Source organism: Erinaceus europaeus, chromosome 6 (genome assembly GCF_950295315.1).
Source record: "Erinaceus europaeus chromosome 6, mEriEur2.1, whole genome shotgun sequence".
NCBI classification, from domain to species: Eukaryota; Metazoa; Chordata; class Mammalia; order Eulipotyphla; family Erinaceidae; genus Erinaceus; species Erinaceus europaeus.
The window spans coordinates 15,767,944-15,784,131 of record NC_080167.1 but is presented as its reverse complement, the minus strand read 5'-3'; the positions used below and the strand labels follow the sequence as shown (position 1 = coordinate 15,784,131).

At 44.7% G+C, this 16,188-nt stretch overlaps 2 protein-coding genes across 5 annotated transcripts in view; one reads left to right on the top strand and one right to left on the bottom strand.

Annotated features, from left to right (window-relative positions):
• Window positions 1–16,188, top strand: part of VPS33A (VPS33A core subunit of CORVET and HOPS complexes) — a 38,668-nt gene that overhangs the window by 8,639 nt on the left and 13,841 nt on the right. For all 4 annotated transcript variants that reach the window (XM_060193149.1, XM_060193150.1, XM_060193148.1 and 1 more), the window contains exons 4-7: window positions 738–924; window positions 10,144–10,260; window positions 11,213–11,387; window positions 15,142–15,335. In XM_060193149.1, coding sequence (XP_060049132.1) covers window positions 738–924; window positions 10,144–10,260; window positions 11,213–11,387; window positions 15,142–15,335 — 673 coding nt within the window. The remainder of the gene's footprint in view (window positions 1–737; window positions 925–10,143; window positions 10,261–11,212; window positions 11,388–15,141; window positions 15,336–16,188) is intronic.
• BCL7A (BAF chromatin remodeling complex subunit BCL7A) overlaps window positions 12,054–16,188 on the bottom strand; it is a 236,299-nt gene continuing 232,164 nt past the window's right edge. Inside the window, exon 5 of the mRNA XM_060193169.1 lies at window positions 12,054–12,163. Within this exon, the coding sequence (XP_060049152.1) occupies window positions 12,069–12,163 (95 nt within the window). The 3' untranslated portion in view covers window positions 12,054–12,068. The remainder of the gene's footprint in view (window positions 12,164–16,188) is intronic.

Sequence of the window (16,188 nt, the reverse complement as noted above, 5' to 3'; positions counted from 1 at the left end):
TTAATCAGAACTTGTTGCTGCATTGATCTGGTTACAAAACCATTTGTTTCAAAAAAAAAGAAACAGATACCATGTTTCAGTAAACCTAAAAGGGTATAAGGTCCCATAAATGGGTTAAGAGAAAGCTAAGAAACAGACCACGGCAATTGGCTGAGTTATTACTGCTTTCCTATTAGGGAAAAAGAAAATGAAGAGTCTGGGGAGGTGCCTCAGCAGTAGAGTTGAGAGCTACATGTCCGTGGCCCCCGTTTCACTCCCTTACACCAATATGCTGAAGAGTGTACTCTGGTTTCTCTTTGCCCCGTTTCACTCCCTTACACCAATATGCTGAAGAGCGTACTCTGGTTTCTCTTTGTCTCATGAGCTAAATAAATATCTTTTGCTATTGCTGTTGTCACTGGAAGTTTACCAATCGGGGCAATTTTTTTCAGAAGGAAAGAAAGAGGGAGAGACACTACAACACTGAAGCTTTCTCTATTGCTGTTTTGGGGGCTCAAGCTTGGGTCAAGCACATGGTAAAGTAGGCACCCTCCCATGTGAGGTATCTTCTCAACCCCCCAATAAATTAAGCTTTTTAAAAAGAACAATTGTAACACCTTGGGTCTGAAAGTCAGTATTGGTGTTTATGTAGTGCCTGCTGTATGCTAGCAGTGGGCTAGGCCCTGGGGATAAAATAAAAGAAAGAATATCACTGACTCTCAGGATCTCTGTGCTAACAATATTTACTTCTTTTGCAGCGAGGACAGACGTGGCCCGGCAAGAGATTTCCACATTTTGTTTGTGCCACGACGGAGCTTACTGTGCGAACAGCGACTGAAGGACCTGGGCGTGTTGGGATCCTTTATTCACAGGGAGGAGTACAGCCTGGATCTCATTCCATTTGATGGGGATCTCTTATCCATGGAGTCAGAGGGCGCATTCAAAGTAAGCTTTGGGTTTACTCTTGATGTCAGATTTTAATTTTTGTCAAATTTATGAACACGACAGTGTCAAGTGATACCACTCTCATGATTCCACGAGTGTTAATTAATTATTTTTTAAATTAAAAAATTTTTTTTGCCTCCAGGGTTATTGCTGGGGCTTGGTGCCTGCACTATGAATCCACTGCTCCTGGAGGCCATTTTCCCCATTTTGTTGCCCTTGTTGTTGTTATCGTTGTCATTGCTATTGTTGTTGGACAGGCTAGAGAGAAATAGAGAGAGGAGGGGAAGACAGAGAGGAGGAGGGAGACACCTGCAGACCTGCTTCACCGCTCAAAAAGCTTGGGGAGCTGCAGATAGGGAGCCGGGGGCTCGAAACAGGATTCTTACGCTGGTCCTTGCACTTTGTGCCATGTGAAGTGTGTTTATTTCTGGTGCTCTATTGATCAGTATGTCTGCACATATGTCCCTACTGTGACACCTTGATGCCTGTAGCATGGTGGTAAGTTTCGACATTGGGAATGTGGGTCCTCCAACTTAGAGCAGCATATCACTGCTCTTTTAGCTTGTGCCTCTGAGTCTTAGTGAGTCCTGAAGTTGGGGAAATGCTTGTCTTTTCCTTTCAATTATTTGAAATTAGCTTTTCATAATCAGGTTTTGAATTATCTATTGGTATGTGGAGTGTGTGTGGGGAAGGAGGACGTCATTTTTTTCCGTACACGTAGCCAGTTGTCGCAGCACTGTCCCACATCACTGTGTGTTACTGAGTCTGCACACTTCTGTTCTTGATTTCTGAAAGGATTTTGTAAAGTGATTTTTTAAAAAAAATTATTATCTATTTATTGCATAGAGAAAGCCAGAAATCAAGAGGGAAGGGAGCTATAGAAAAAGAGAGGGACAGACAGACACCTGCAGCCCTGCTTCACCACTCACAAAGCTTTCCCCCTGCAGGTGGGGACTGGGGGCTCGAACCCGGGTCCTAGCACACTGTAATGTGTGTGCTTAACCAGGTGTGCCACCACCCGGCCCTGTAAAGTGATCTTAAGTATGTATGATTTACCATCTTTATATCAAAGATCACTTTCTTTTTTAGAATATGTGTTTGATTTGTTATATTTTAATGAGGGAGAGAGAGAGAAGGCAGAGAACAGAGCGTTCTTAGCTCTGCTGTGTATGTGTGGTGGTGGTGGGTTGAACCTACTACTCTGCAGCCTCAGGGTTACTACTGGGGCTTGGTGCCTGCACAAATAATCCAGCACTCCTAGCTGATTGTTAGTTATTTTATAAGACAGAGAAATTAAGAGGAGGGGCCAGGTAGTGGTGCACCTGCTTAAGCACACACATTACAGTGCACAAGGACCCAGGTTCAAGCCCCTGGCCCCCCCACCTGCAGAGGGAAAACTTCATGAGTAGTGAAGCAGGGCTGCAGGTGTCTTTATTTCCCTTCCCCTCTAATTTTTCTCTGTCTCTATCCAATAATAAAGAAATAAAAGTTTGTATTAAAAGGAAGAAAGAAATTGAGAGGAAGCAGAAACACCTATAGGCTTCCATCACCACTCCTGAAGCTTCTGCTCTGCACAGGGAGACCGGGGGCTTGACTCTGAGTTCTGGCACATGGTGCCTGCCATGTGTGTTCAGCCATATGCACCACTGCCCAGCCCTTCTTTATAATATTTTTTTTTCTTTTTTTGCCTCCAGGGTTATTGCTGGGGCTCAGTGCCTGCACTACAGATCCACTGCTCCTGGAGGCTATTTATTTATTTATTCCCTTTTGTTGTATTGTCCTTGTTGTTTTATTGTTGTAGTTATTATTGATGTTGTTGTTGTTGGATAGGACAGAGAGAAATGGAGAGAGGAGGGGAAGACAGGGGGAGAGAAAGATAGACACCTGTAGACCTGCTTCACTGTCTGTGAAGCGACTCCCCTGCAGGTGGGGAGCCGGGGGCTCCAACCAGGATCCTTACGCCGGTCCTTGTGCTTTGTGCCACGTGCACTTAATCCGCTGCACTATCGCCCGACTCCCTGGAGGCTATTGTTTCCTTTTGTTGCCCTTATTGTTTATCGTTATTAGTATTGTTGCTATTGTTGTTAGATAGGACAGAGAGAAATGGAGAGAGGAGAGGGAGAGAAAGATAGACACTTGCAGACCTGCTTCACTACTTTCGACCCCCCTGCAGTTCGAGCTGGGGGCTTGAACCAGGATCCTTGTGCTGGTCCTTACGCTTTACGCCATGTGCGCTTAACCCACTGCGCTGCCACCGAGCCCCCCTTTATGTTCTGCTAAGATGCATTATGCAGCTCTAACTCATCATACATGTAGCAGCCACCTTTATGAAAGGGTGACATGCTAGGCCTTGCTGTAATTTTGTACCCTATATGGAAAGGTCTTTATTTTCTTATAAAGCTGTGTAGTGCTTGTGGTTTAGCTGTAACATAACTCTTAAATCAGTCCCCCCTTTTTTTTTTTTGAAAGATAGCATTCTTTATTTTTATTTATTTATTTATTTATTTTAAAATTTTTAATATTATTTTTCCTTTTGTTGCCTCTGTTGTTTTTCATTGTTGTAGTTATTACTGTTGTTGTTGCTTTATTTTTATTTTTTAAATTTCTTTATTGGGGATTAATGTTTTACAGTCGACAGTAAATACAGTAGTTTGTACATGCATAACATTTCTCAGTTTTCCACATGACAGTACAACCCCACTAGGTCCTCTGTCATTCTTTTTTAGAACCTGTACTCTCCTCCCCCTACCCACCCCAGAGTCTTTTACTTTGGTGCAAGTACTTTTTTTTTTTTTTTTTTTTTTTTAAGATTTTATTTATTTATGAGAAAGATAGAAGGAGAGAGAAAGAACCAGACATCACTCTGGCGCATGTGCTGCCGGGTATCAAACAGGGGACCTTATGCTTGAGAGTCCAAAGCTTTACCACTGTGCCACCTCCTGGACCACAGGTGCAAGTACTCTTAAAGTAATACTTGCACATAAATCAGTCCCTTTTGAGTTAACAACTGTTTCATCTTACGCTGTCAGAGATAGTGCTGCAGTGGGGTCCCTTGCTGCAGCTCACAATACACATACGTCCTGTGGCTTGGGTTGTCTTCCACTAGCCTTTTCCTTCCTTCCTTCCTTCCTTCCTTCCTTCCTCCCTCCCTCCCTCCCTCCCTCCCTTCCTTTCTTTCTTTTTCTTTCTCTCTTTCTCTCTCTAATCTGAGCGCTGCTTAGCTCTAGCTTATGGTGGTGCTGACTCTAGAACTTTGGAGCCTTGGGCATGACAGTCTTTGCATAACGGTTATGCTGTCTACCCCCACCCTTGTTTGTTTGTTTACATGTACACATGTCAACGCTGGTAAAAAAAAAAATTAAAATTAAAAGCACTTCAGGAACTCTGTGCCAGAGCTGGGAGTAGAGAATAAGACAGATTTTCCATTCACTCAAAATTGCTTTGCTCATGTGTAATTAGTGAACATCCATGTAAGTGATGTGGATTAGAAACAGCTGAGGAAAACATGTCCCGGCATGACAAAACCTGCCCAGAGGAGGGAGTGTGTGTGTGTGTGTGTGTGTGTGTGTGTGTGTGTGTGTGTGTGTGTGATTTGCCAGATAATAGAATCTTCTGCTGGCAATTTCAAGCCCTTGGCTTTCTTTGTCTTCTTGCTTAAGACTCTGTTTGGGAATCAAGGATGTCTCTGGAATGGTAAAGCTAAGTGGTCTCCCTAGTGTTAAATTTGACCCTGATTTTTGGTGGAGGTGAAATAGTTTCATTATTTTATTTTATTTATTATTTAAAAAAAATGTTTTCATATTTATTTCCTTTTGATGCCCTTGTTGTATTTATTTTATTTTATTTCGTTTGCCACCAGGACTCACTGGCATTCAGTGCCTGCACAACAGATCCAGGGTTATTGCTGGGCTCGGTGCCTGCACCATGAATCCACCGCTCCTGGAGGCCATTTTTCCCCCCCTTTTGTTGCCCTTGTTGCAGCTTCGTTGTGGTTATTATTATTATTGCCCTTGTTGATGCAATTCGTTGTTGGATAGGACAGAGAGAAATGGAGAGAGGAGGGGAAGACAGAGAAGGGGAGAGAAAGATAGACACCTGCAGACCTGCTTCACCGCCTGTGAAGCGACTCCCCTGCAGGTGGGGAGCCGGGGGCTCGAACCGGGATCCTTACGGCGGTCCCTGCGCTTTGTGCCACATGCGCTTAACCCACTGCGCCACCGCCCAACTCCCCGATTTATCACTTCTTAACACCAGGAGACACATCCTGAACTTGTGTCTTGTGGATGTAATTATGATAATTTCCATCATAATGCTATATAAAAAGTGGGAGTTAGGTGGCCAGAAGGTAGCTCGGTGAGCAGAACACAGGTCTTTCCATGTGTCAGGCCCAGAGTTCTAGCCTCAGTGCCACATGGACACACCATGGGACAGCACCAGGAGAGCTCTGTGAACGGTAGATCGAGCAGTACTTTGATGTTTCTCCCTCTCTCCCCGCTCTGCTCTCCCTTCCTCATGTCTCTTCCCAGTAAAAACAACGGGCCAGCAAGGAGCTCAGCAGTGTTGTTTGTGCCTGTGAGACTGGATTCATTCTGTGGTGCCTCTATTTGACCTCTGTCTCTCTTTCCCTTTCTGTCTGTATCTTAGATTGGAAAGGAAGAAAAAGGAGAATTTGCTGGGATTAGTGGATTCACACAAGCCTGAAGTCCCAGTGCATCGTTGAAAGTAAATATGAGTGCGCAAAGCGCAGGGACCGGCATAAGGATCCCAGTTCGAGCCCCCGGCTCCCCACCTGCAGGGGAGTCGCTTCACGGGCGGTGAAGCAGGTCTGCAGGTGTCTATCTTTCTCTCCCCTTCTCTGTCTTCCCCTCCTCTCTCCATTTCTCTCTGTCCTATCCAACAACAAAGCAACGTCAACAATGGCAATAATAACCGCAACGAGGCTGCAACAACTAGGGCAACAAAAAGGGAAAAAAATGGCCTCCAGGAGCGGTGGATTCATGGTGCAGGCACCGAGCCCAGCAATAACCCTGGAGGAAAAAAAAAAAAAAAGTAAATATGAGCATGGTGGTGGCACACCCTGTAGAGCACACATATTGCCATGTTCAGGGATCCAGGTTCAAACCCCTGCTCCCCACCTGTGGGTGGAAGTTCCTGAGCAGTAAAGCAGTATTGCAGGTGTTTCTCTTTTCTCCTCCTCTTTTAAAAAATTATTTATTTTCCCTTTTGTTGCCCTTGTTGTCTTTTTATTGTTGTTGTAGTTATTATTGTTGTTGTTATTGATGTCATTGTTGTTGTTAGATAGGACAGAGAGAAATGGAGAGAGGAGGGGAAGGCAGAGAGGGAGAGAGAAAGATAGACACCTACAGACCTGCTTAACCGCCTGTGAAGGGACTCCGCCTGTAGGTGGGGAGCCAGGGCTCGAACCGGGATCCTTACACTGGTCATTGCACTTTGCGCCACGTGCGCTTAACTTGCTGTGCTACCGCCCAACTTCCCCCTTTTTAAAAAATTTATTTATTGGATAGAGACAGCCAGAAATCGAGAGGGAAGACTGAGAGGAAGCGGGGGCAGGGGAGAAAGAGACACCTACAGCCCTGCTTCAATACTCGAAAAGCTTTACCCTGCGGGTGAGGACCAGGGACTCGTACCCAGGTCCTTACACATTGCAACATGTGCACTCAACCAGGCATGCCACCACCCGGCCCCTCACTCTCACTCCTTATCTTCTCCACTTCTTTCAATTTCTCTGTCCATGTCAACAAAAGAAGTTCTTTTTGTTATTGCAGGCACTGAACCTCAGCAATAACCCTGGTGTCAATAAAAAAGTAAATATAGGGAGTTGGGCGGTAGCCAGCGGTTAAGTGCAGGTGGCACAAAGCACAAGGACCAGCATAAGGATCCCGGTTCAAGCCCCTGGCCCCCCACCTGCAGGGGAGTCACTTCACAGGCGGTGAACATGTTTGCAGGTGTCTGTCTTTCTCTCTCCCTCCTCTCTCCATTTCTCTCTGTTCTGTCCAACAATGAAGATATCAGTAACAACAACAATAATAAGTACAACAATAAAACAACAAGGGCAACAAAAAGGGAAAATGAATAAATAAATATTAAAATATATATATATATATATGGTGGTCCAGGAGGTGGCGCAGTGACAAAGCTTTGGACTCTCAAGCATGAGGTCCCAAGTTCAGTCCCGGACAGCACATGTGCCAGAGTGATGTCTGGTTCTTTCTCTCTCCTCCTATCTTTCTCATAAATAAATAAAATCTTTAAAAAATATAAGAATAAAAATATATATATCTGGTTGGGGAGACAGTGTAATGGTTATACAATTGACTTTCATGCCTGAGACTCTATAAGTTCCCAGGTTCAGTTCCTAGCACAGGCATCCACCAGAGCCAGACAGTACTCTGGGAATAAATAAATAAATAAATAAATAAATAAATAGATAGGCTAATTTTAAACATGTTCTCTCTTTCGTTTGCTTTGCTTTTTTGTTTTCCTTGAGTTTTCATCTTAGTTCTGTTTAGGAGTTTTAGATAGTTTTTCTAGAAAATGTGTCTGTGAATCTTTTTACTCACTGTGACATATGTTCAACCAGGTACGCCACCACCTGGCCCCTTGTAAATCTTTTTAATACTTTCTTTTTAAATTTTTTTATATTTGTTTATTTTTTACCTTTTGTTGTCTTTGTTGCTTTTTATTGTAGTTATTATTGTTGTTGTTTTTGGATAGGACAGAGAGAAATGGAGGGAGCAGGGGAAGACAGAGAAGGGGAGAGAAAGATAGCCACCTGCAGACCTGCTTCACCACTTGTGAAGTGACTCCCCTGCAGGTGGGGAGCCAGGGACTCAAATTGGGATTCTTAAGCCGGTCCTTGTACTTTGTGCCACATGTGCTTAACCAGCTATTCTACCGTCCGACTCCCTAAACTTTTTTTTTCACTATATATATTTATTGGATAGAGACAGCCAGAAATTGAGAGAGTAGGAGGAGATAGAGAGGAGAGAGAGTGGTCTGGGAGGTGGTGCAGTGGATAAAGCATTGACTCTCAAGCACAAGGTCATGAGCTCAATCCCCAGCAGCCCATGTACCAGAGTGATCTGTGATTCTTTCTCTGTCCTCCTATCTTTCTTATGAATAGGTAAATAAAATCTTTAAAATAAAGAAATAAATAAAAATAAAAGAGAAGGAGAGAGAGAGACATCTTCAGTCCTGCTTCACCAGTTACAAAGCTTTCCTCCTGCAGGTGGGGACTGGGGGCTCAAACCCAGGTCCTTATGCATTGTAACATGTGTACTCAACCAGGTGTACCGCCATCCAGCCCTGAAAGTGAGTCTTTTAGTAACATTCTTAATTTGAGGCTGTTCTAACCAAAATTTTATATGCCCCAGAAAGAGCTATCAGAAATACACTGTCACTTAGTAGTGACCAAACACTCCTCACAGTATCTTTCTGGGGACAGCCCTCCTTGCTCCCAGGGGCAGGGTATATGAATTCTATCCCCTCTTTCTTAATCCCTGATCCCTGGAATATCTTGTCTTCACATTTGACTTAGAAGACTCGACACACCTTGGGTAGGGTGGAGGGGTGTTTGGTAGAGTGTACCATTTTGGCTTTGGATACTAGTTCTAAAAAATAAAATCTGAGTAACTTCGATCATAAAAGCTGGCATTCACACTTGCTGAATTTTTAATGAAATGTTTATCTAGCTGTCCTGGGGACCAGCTGGGAAGTGACATGGCCAGGGTGCCGATCCAGGCAACCGTAGTTGTTAACCTGCTATGCTGAAACTGATGGCAGCCCCTCTCACTATCCAGTGGTGTGTGTGTGTGGGGGGGGAGGGTGCTGACATTTTTTCTGTTGATGTAAATAAAAGGATATTTGTATCTGCTTGACAAAATATACTTTGTATGCTGTATAAAACACCTGAAAAATGAAAGCCCACTTGATTGCTCATCTTTTCATTTCTATGTGAAAATCTGCCCATCTTTGTAAAAATAGACATGTGTCCAGTGGGGAAGCCACAACAGAAGCCAGACCTTCCACCTTCTGCACCCCATAATGATCCTGGGTCCATACTCCCAGAGGGATAAACAATAGGAAAGCTTCTAGGGCCAGGCAGTAGCTTGGCAGATTAAGTGCACATGGCACAAAGCGCAAGGACCAGCATAAGAATCGGAGTTCAGGGAGTCGGTAGCACACAAGGTTAAGTGCAGGTGGCGCAAAGCGCAAGGACTGGTGTAAGGATTCCGGTTTGAGCCCTCAGTTCCCCACCTGCAGAGGAGTCACTTCACAGTCAGTGAAGCAGGACTACAGGTGTCTGTCTTTCTCCCTCTCTGTCTTTCCCTCCTTTTTCCATTTCTCTCTGTCCTATCCAACAACAACATCAATAACAACAACAATAAAACCACAAGGGCAACGAAAGGGAATAAATAAATAAACAAATATTTTTTAAAAAGAATGTGAGTTCAAGCCCCCAGCTCCCCACCTGCAGGGGGGGTCACTTCACAAGCAGTAAAACAGGTCTGCAGGTGTCTGTCTTTCTCTCCCCCTCTCTGTCTTCCCCTCCTCTCTCCATTTCTCTCTGTCCTATCCAACAGCAGTGACAGCAATGGCAACAATAACAAGGGTAACAAAATGGGGAAAATGGCCTCCAGGAGCAGTGGATTCATAATGCAGACACTGAGCCCCAGCAATAGCCCTGGAGGCAAAAAAAAAAAAAAGAAAGAATAGGAAAGCTTCCAATGGAGGGGATGGGATATGGACTGTGGCAGTGGGACTTGTATGGAATTGTACCTCTCTTACTCCTACAATCTTGTCGATCATTATTAAATCAATTTTAAAAAGAAAAACAAAAAAAAAAAAGACGTGACTTGTTTTGTGGTCATCTGGGACTTTGAGATCAAAGACTGTGTGTTCACGTCCTGCCCATCCATGGGCACACACCAGAGTGACCGAGACTGCCCATTCCCATGTGGGAGTGCTCCAGAGCTGATAAACCAAGCTAGCATGCATGGCATATGTTTTGGTCCCCTCCTCAGAGCTATCAGCCTTGTGGCCCAGAGTCCCTGGTGAGCAGCTTGGTTGAAAGGATTCAAGTTCCAGCTCCCCCTGAAAGTGGGAAATAGCTGGAAAGGGTCTTAACTGTCACATGACCTAGGGCTTGCCAGGCAGGTGGTCACACACATAACCATGACTGGCCCTTCCACCCTGCAGGAATGCTACCTGGAGAGTGACCAGACGAGCCTCTACCACGCAGCCAAGGGACTGATGACATTGCAGGCGCTGTACGGAACCATCCCCCAGATCTTTGGAAAGGGAGAGTGCGCCCGGGTGAGCAATGCTTGTGGGATGTGGTGAAGGCAGGGGCCCTGGCAGCCGTCTGGGTATGAGGAGTGGGAACCACTTAGAGCCAAGGACACTCGATCAAGTCTCTGTGGATGTGCCTACTTGCTAAAATGAACTTGAGCCCCCAAATCAGTCATTGCCAGCGTAGTGCTAACGGATTATTCAAAGACTTTCAGGCACCTAACTCCGAATTTCCCCCAAGCATAATGGCTCCATAGTTGTCAACTCAGGGCGCACAGTGATTTACAGAGTAGAACTCTCGTGAGTGGCAGGAGGACCTCTTACCTGACTCTGTCCTGGGAGAGGAGCAGGGGCTGCCCTTGGTGTTGCCAGGATGGCCAAGGACAGATGATTTTTTTTTTAATTCTTTATTGAGGAATTAATGTTTTACATTCAACAGTAAATACAATAGTTTGTACATGCATAACATTCCCCAGTTTCCCATTTAACAATACAACCCCCACTATGTCATTTATCATCCTTCATGGATCTGTATTCTCCCCATCCACCCACCCCAGAGTCTTTTACTTGGGTGCAATACGCCAATTCCATTTCAGGTTCTACTTGTGTTTTCTTTTCTGATCTTGTTTTTCAACTTCTGCCTGAGAGTGAGATCATCCCATATTCATCCTTCTGTTTCTGACTTATTTCACTCAACATGATTTTTTCAAGGTCCATCCAAGATCGACTGAAAATGGTGAAGTCACCATTTTTTACAGCTGAGTAGTATTCCATTGTGTATATATACCACAACTTGCTCAGCCACTCATCGGACAGATGATTTTCTAGAGATGCCTGTTTCCTATCAGTATTACACTTCCAGTTTTTCTCCTTTACTTTTTTTCTTCACTCTTTTGGTTACTTTTCTGTTCTTAGCCAAATTTTAAAATCTGCTAATTCCCAGAAGACCCCACCTGATCCAATGTTTTGTCCCCAGCAAGTGGCCAATATGATGATCAGGATGAAGAGAGAGTTCACAGGAAGCCAAAACTCAGTATTTCCTGTTTTTGATAATCTCTTGTTGCTCGATCGAAATGTGGATTTATTAACACCTCTTGCCACTCAGCTGACCTACGAAGGCCTCATTGATGAAATTTATGGCATTCAGAACAGTAAGTAAAGTGACGTCAGCTCTTACTAATAGGGAATTTGATTAAAACATCAAAGAAGGGAGTCGGGCGGTAGTGCAGCCGGTTAAGCCCAGGTGGTGCAAAGCATAAGGACTGGCGTACGGATCCTGGTTCGAGCTCCTGGCTCCCCACCTGCAGGGGAGTCACTTCACCGGCAGTGAAGCAGGTCTGCAGGTGTCTTATCTTTCTCTCCCGCTCTCTGTCTTCCCCTCCTCTCTATTTCTGTCTGTCCTATCCAACAACGACTACATCAATTACAACAATAAAACAACAAGGGCAACAAAAGGAAATAATTAAAAAAAAATAGAAGAAGTCACTTTTTTTTAGGAGGTACTGTTTTTGCAGGTAAATCACAGAATATCTGAGAACATAAAAATGCTGGGAGGAGAGAGTCAGGTGTTAGTGCAGCGGGTTAAGCGCATGTGGCACAAAGCTCAAGGACCCATGTAAGGATCCTGGTTAGAGCCCCTGGCTCCCCACCTGCAAGGGTGTCACTTCACGGGCGGTGAAGCAGGTCTGCAGGTGTCTATCTTTCTCTCCCCCTTTCTGTCTTCCCCTCCTCTCTCCATTTCTCTCTGTCCTACCCAACAATGACAACATCAATAACAACAATAAAACAATAAGGACAACAAAAGGGAATAAACAAATATTTTTTAAAAGTCTTTAAAAAAAAATACTGGGAGCAGGGTGGTGACACACCTGGTTGAGCATACGTGTTACCATATGCATGGGCCTGGGTTTGAGTCTCTGCTCCTCACCTTTAGGGGAGATACTTCATGAGCATTGAAGCCGATATGCAGGTGTCTACCCCCCTTTTCCTCTCAATTTCTTTCTATCCTGTCAAATAAAATAGAATGGAAAAAAGAAAAAGAAAATGGCTGGCAGGAGCTATGGATTTGTAGTGCTGGCACCAAGCCCCAGCGATAATCTTGTTGGTAGTAAAAAAAAAAAAAAAAAAGTGGGGCCCAGGAGATAGCTCAGTCAGTATGTCACCTTACTATGTGCAAGACCCTGACATGACATGGAAACACCAAGACAGCATTAGGGGAGTTCATGAATGGCGAGTGATACTAAGGCATCTCCTATCTCTCTCTCTCTGTGTCTCTTTTTAACATTTTGTTAGTGATTTAACAAGATTGTAAGATAATATGGGTACATATTACATACAGTTCCTACCACCAGAGTTCCATGTCCTATCCCCTCCATTGGAAGCTTTCCTATTCTCTTGGTGGTCCTTGTGCTTTGCGCCATGTGTGCTTAACCCCACTGCACTACCCTAGCTTTCCTATTCTTTATCTCTCTGGGAGTATGGACCAGAATTCTTTATGGGGTGCAGAAGGTGGGAGGTGTAGCTTCCGTAATTGCTTCTCCACTGGACATGGATGTTGGCAAGTCAATTCATACTCCCAGCCTGTTTCTGTCTTTCCCTAGTGGGGTAGGGCTCTGGAGAGTTGGGAGTTCCAGGACACATTGGTGAGGTCATCTGCCCTGGGAAGTCAGGATGGTGTCATGGTAGCACCTGAAACTTGGTGGCAGATGTTGAGGAAATAGCACAGCAGTAGTACTTAGAACTTGCATTAAATCCGTCACAGGTTACATCTGTGGCACCACCAATAGAACTGAGTGGTGATCTAGTAAGAAAAGCATTGAAGGCACCAGGTAGTGGCACATTTGATTAAACGCTCATATTACAGTGTGCGAGGATCCAGGTTCAAGCCACCAGTCCCCACCCGCAGGTGAAAAGCTTCATGAATGGTGAAATAGGGCTGCAGGTGTGTCTCTGTCTCTCTCCCTCGCTATCTCCCCATCCCATTAAATTTCTTTCTGTTTTTATCCAATAATAAATAAAAATAAAAAATAAATAAATAAAAAGAAAATCATTGACAAAAGGAAAATAAATGATTGCACCAAAGTAAAAGATTCTGGGGTGGGTGGGGGCCAGAATACAGATCCTTCCCTCTAGATCAGGGATAGGGAACAATTTTTCTCCCAGGGGTCATTTGGATATTTATAACGTCATTCACAAGCCGTACAAAATTAGCAGCTCAGAAGTCAGCTCTTACTGTTGCTGTGTTCCATCTGCAGTTGCCTTGGCAGGATCAGACGGAGTGATGTTCTCCCTCCCTGATCTAGAGGGAAGGAATAAATGACCATTGGGAGCGGTATAGTCATGCAGACACTAAGCCCCAGTGATGACCCTGGTGGGAGAAAAAGACAGAGAGAGAGGGAGAGAGAGAGACTGAGACTAGGGACGCTCAAGGGAAGACTTGGCAGACTGGCGAAGAGTCAGGCTTGACAGGTTTGATAAGAGGTCATGAACACGTTTGCTTTTGATTTGGTTTTGACCTACAAACTGTTTGTGTCTGTCAGCATTTACATTTTTCTCTTTCCTTGTTCCTAGGAGGTGGTGCAGCAGGTAGAGCACTGGACTTGCAAAGCATGAAGTCCTGAGTTTGAGCTTTAGTACTGCCTATACCAGAGTGACAATCTGGTTTCTATCTCCTTCTCTTTAATAATAATCTTTAAAAAAAAAAAAAAAAAAAGGAGTCGGGCAGTAGCGCAGCGGGTTGAGCACATGTGGCGCAAAGCACAAGGATCAGCTCAAGGATCCTGGTTCGAGCCCCTGGCTCCCCACCTGCAGGGGAGTCACTTCACAGGCAGTGAAGCAGGTCTGCAGGTGTCTGTCTTTCTCTCCCCTCTCTGTCTTCCCCATCTCTTTCCATTTCTGTCTGTCCTATCCAACAACGATGACATCAATAACAACAATAATAACTACAACAGTAAAATAACAAGGGCAACAAAAGGGAATAAATAAATATTAAAAAAAAAAAGTAGGCCTGAGAGCTCACTAATCCCTTACTCTGCTTAAGGCCCTGGGTTCAAGCCAGCCAAATTTTTCATTCAGATAGACACTAGAGCACCAGGGCCACTTCTAGTACCATAGCAACTCTCATGTGGTGCTGGGGCTCAAACCTGGGCTGCGTGCGCATCACAGGATACTTTCCCGACCCACTGAACTCCCTCAGCTCCCTGTTGTGTTTCTAGTACTAGTAACAACCCAGCAACATGATTTCATACCTCACTAGTGGATCATGACCTGAAATTTGAAACAGCTGAGTGAGTGTTTTTTTAAAAAAATATTTTACTTATTCCCTTTTGTTGCCCTTGTTGTTTTATTTCTGTAGTTATTGTTGTTATTGATACTGTCGTTGTTGGACAGGACAGAGAGAAATGGAGAGAGGAGGGGAAAACAGAAGGGGAGAGAAAGACAAACACCTGCAGACCTGCTTCACCGCCTGTGAAGCGATTCCCCTGCAGGTGGGGAGCCGGGGGCTCGAACCGGGATCCTTATGCTGGTCCTTTCGCTTTGCGCCGCCTGTGTTTAACCCGCCGCGCTACCGCCCGACTCCCTAGAGTGAGTGTTTTCTAAGGCTCTAGGAGAAATCCTTGTTAGGTGTTGTGAGTGCAGAAGTGACCTGGCCCCTGAACAGATTAGAAAGTGGGCGTTTGCTGCAGTGATTTAGGTGGCTGCCCCAAAGAACGTGACAGCCATGACATTGATACTAAAAGCTCATTACATCCTGCCCTTTGAGTGTGAACAATCTAATCCTCAATGCCACGTGCCATTTCGACTTTGACTGCTTCTCAGGCTGGGAAGTTTGACTTTATTCCTGGACCCTGGCTTAGCTCTTCCTATAAATCACACAAGTGCTCACCCCCACCCCTTGTCATCCAGGTTATGTGAAATTACCTCCAGAGAAGTTTGCTCCTAAGAAACAGGGTGATGGAGGGAAGGATCTTCCCATCGAAGCAAAGAAGCTCCAGCTGAATTCTGCAGAGGAGCTGTACGCTGAGATCCGAGATAAAAACTTCAATGCGGTGGGCTCTGTGCTCAGCAAGAAGGCCAAGGTCATATCAGCAGCATTTGAGGTGAGGGTGTGGGCTGTCATCCTGCCAGTGTCATAGGCTGTCACCCATTATGCCGAGAGACTAAAAGCTCTGAAACAACACAGCCTCTAAGACAGCTTCAGAATAGCTGTTCCTTTCTCATCTGAAGTGCAAATTCAACTACTGGAAGACCCAAGTTTCCTCCCCCCTCCTCTTCCTCTTCCTCTTCCTCTTCCTCCTCCTCTCTCATCTCCCCCACCCCCCTTCTTAATTTCAGATAGAGGAGAGATCCCATAACACTACTTTGCCATTCAAGAAGCTTCTTCTTGGTGCCATGCATGGTGCTTCCATGTGGTATGGGGGACTTGAACCCAGATCCTCACAAATAATAAAAGTGTGCTTTATACAGGGTCAGCTGTGTCCTAGCCCCCGGGTGTTCTCTCTTTTTCTCTCTCTACCACTTTGTTTTGTTTTTTGTTTTTTATTTTGCTGCCACTAAGGAGGCTTCATTGCTCTGAGACAACTTTTTCTTATAGAAAGCAACCACAACACTGACACTTCTTTCCCCAAAGTGGTGGGCCCTGGGTCTGAACCTGGGTTGTGTGCATGACAAAGCAGGTATACAATCTTTCTTTTCTCCTCAGCCAGACTACTGCTTAGCTATGGCTTATGGTGATCTTGGAATTGAACCTGGGACCTCTGGTGCCTCAGACATGAAAATCTGTGCTATTTCCTCTGACTCAAGCTTCTCTTGTTATATTCTTCCCCAGACCCTTGAGGAAAATCATTGTGATAAGTTTTTCTCCCTTTGCGTGGCAGAGGGTCAGTATTTGCTGTTGTCAAGCCTTTGCCATAAACATTTGTTTTCCCATCTTAAAAATTATTTCCTTCCTCA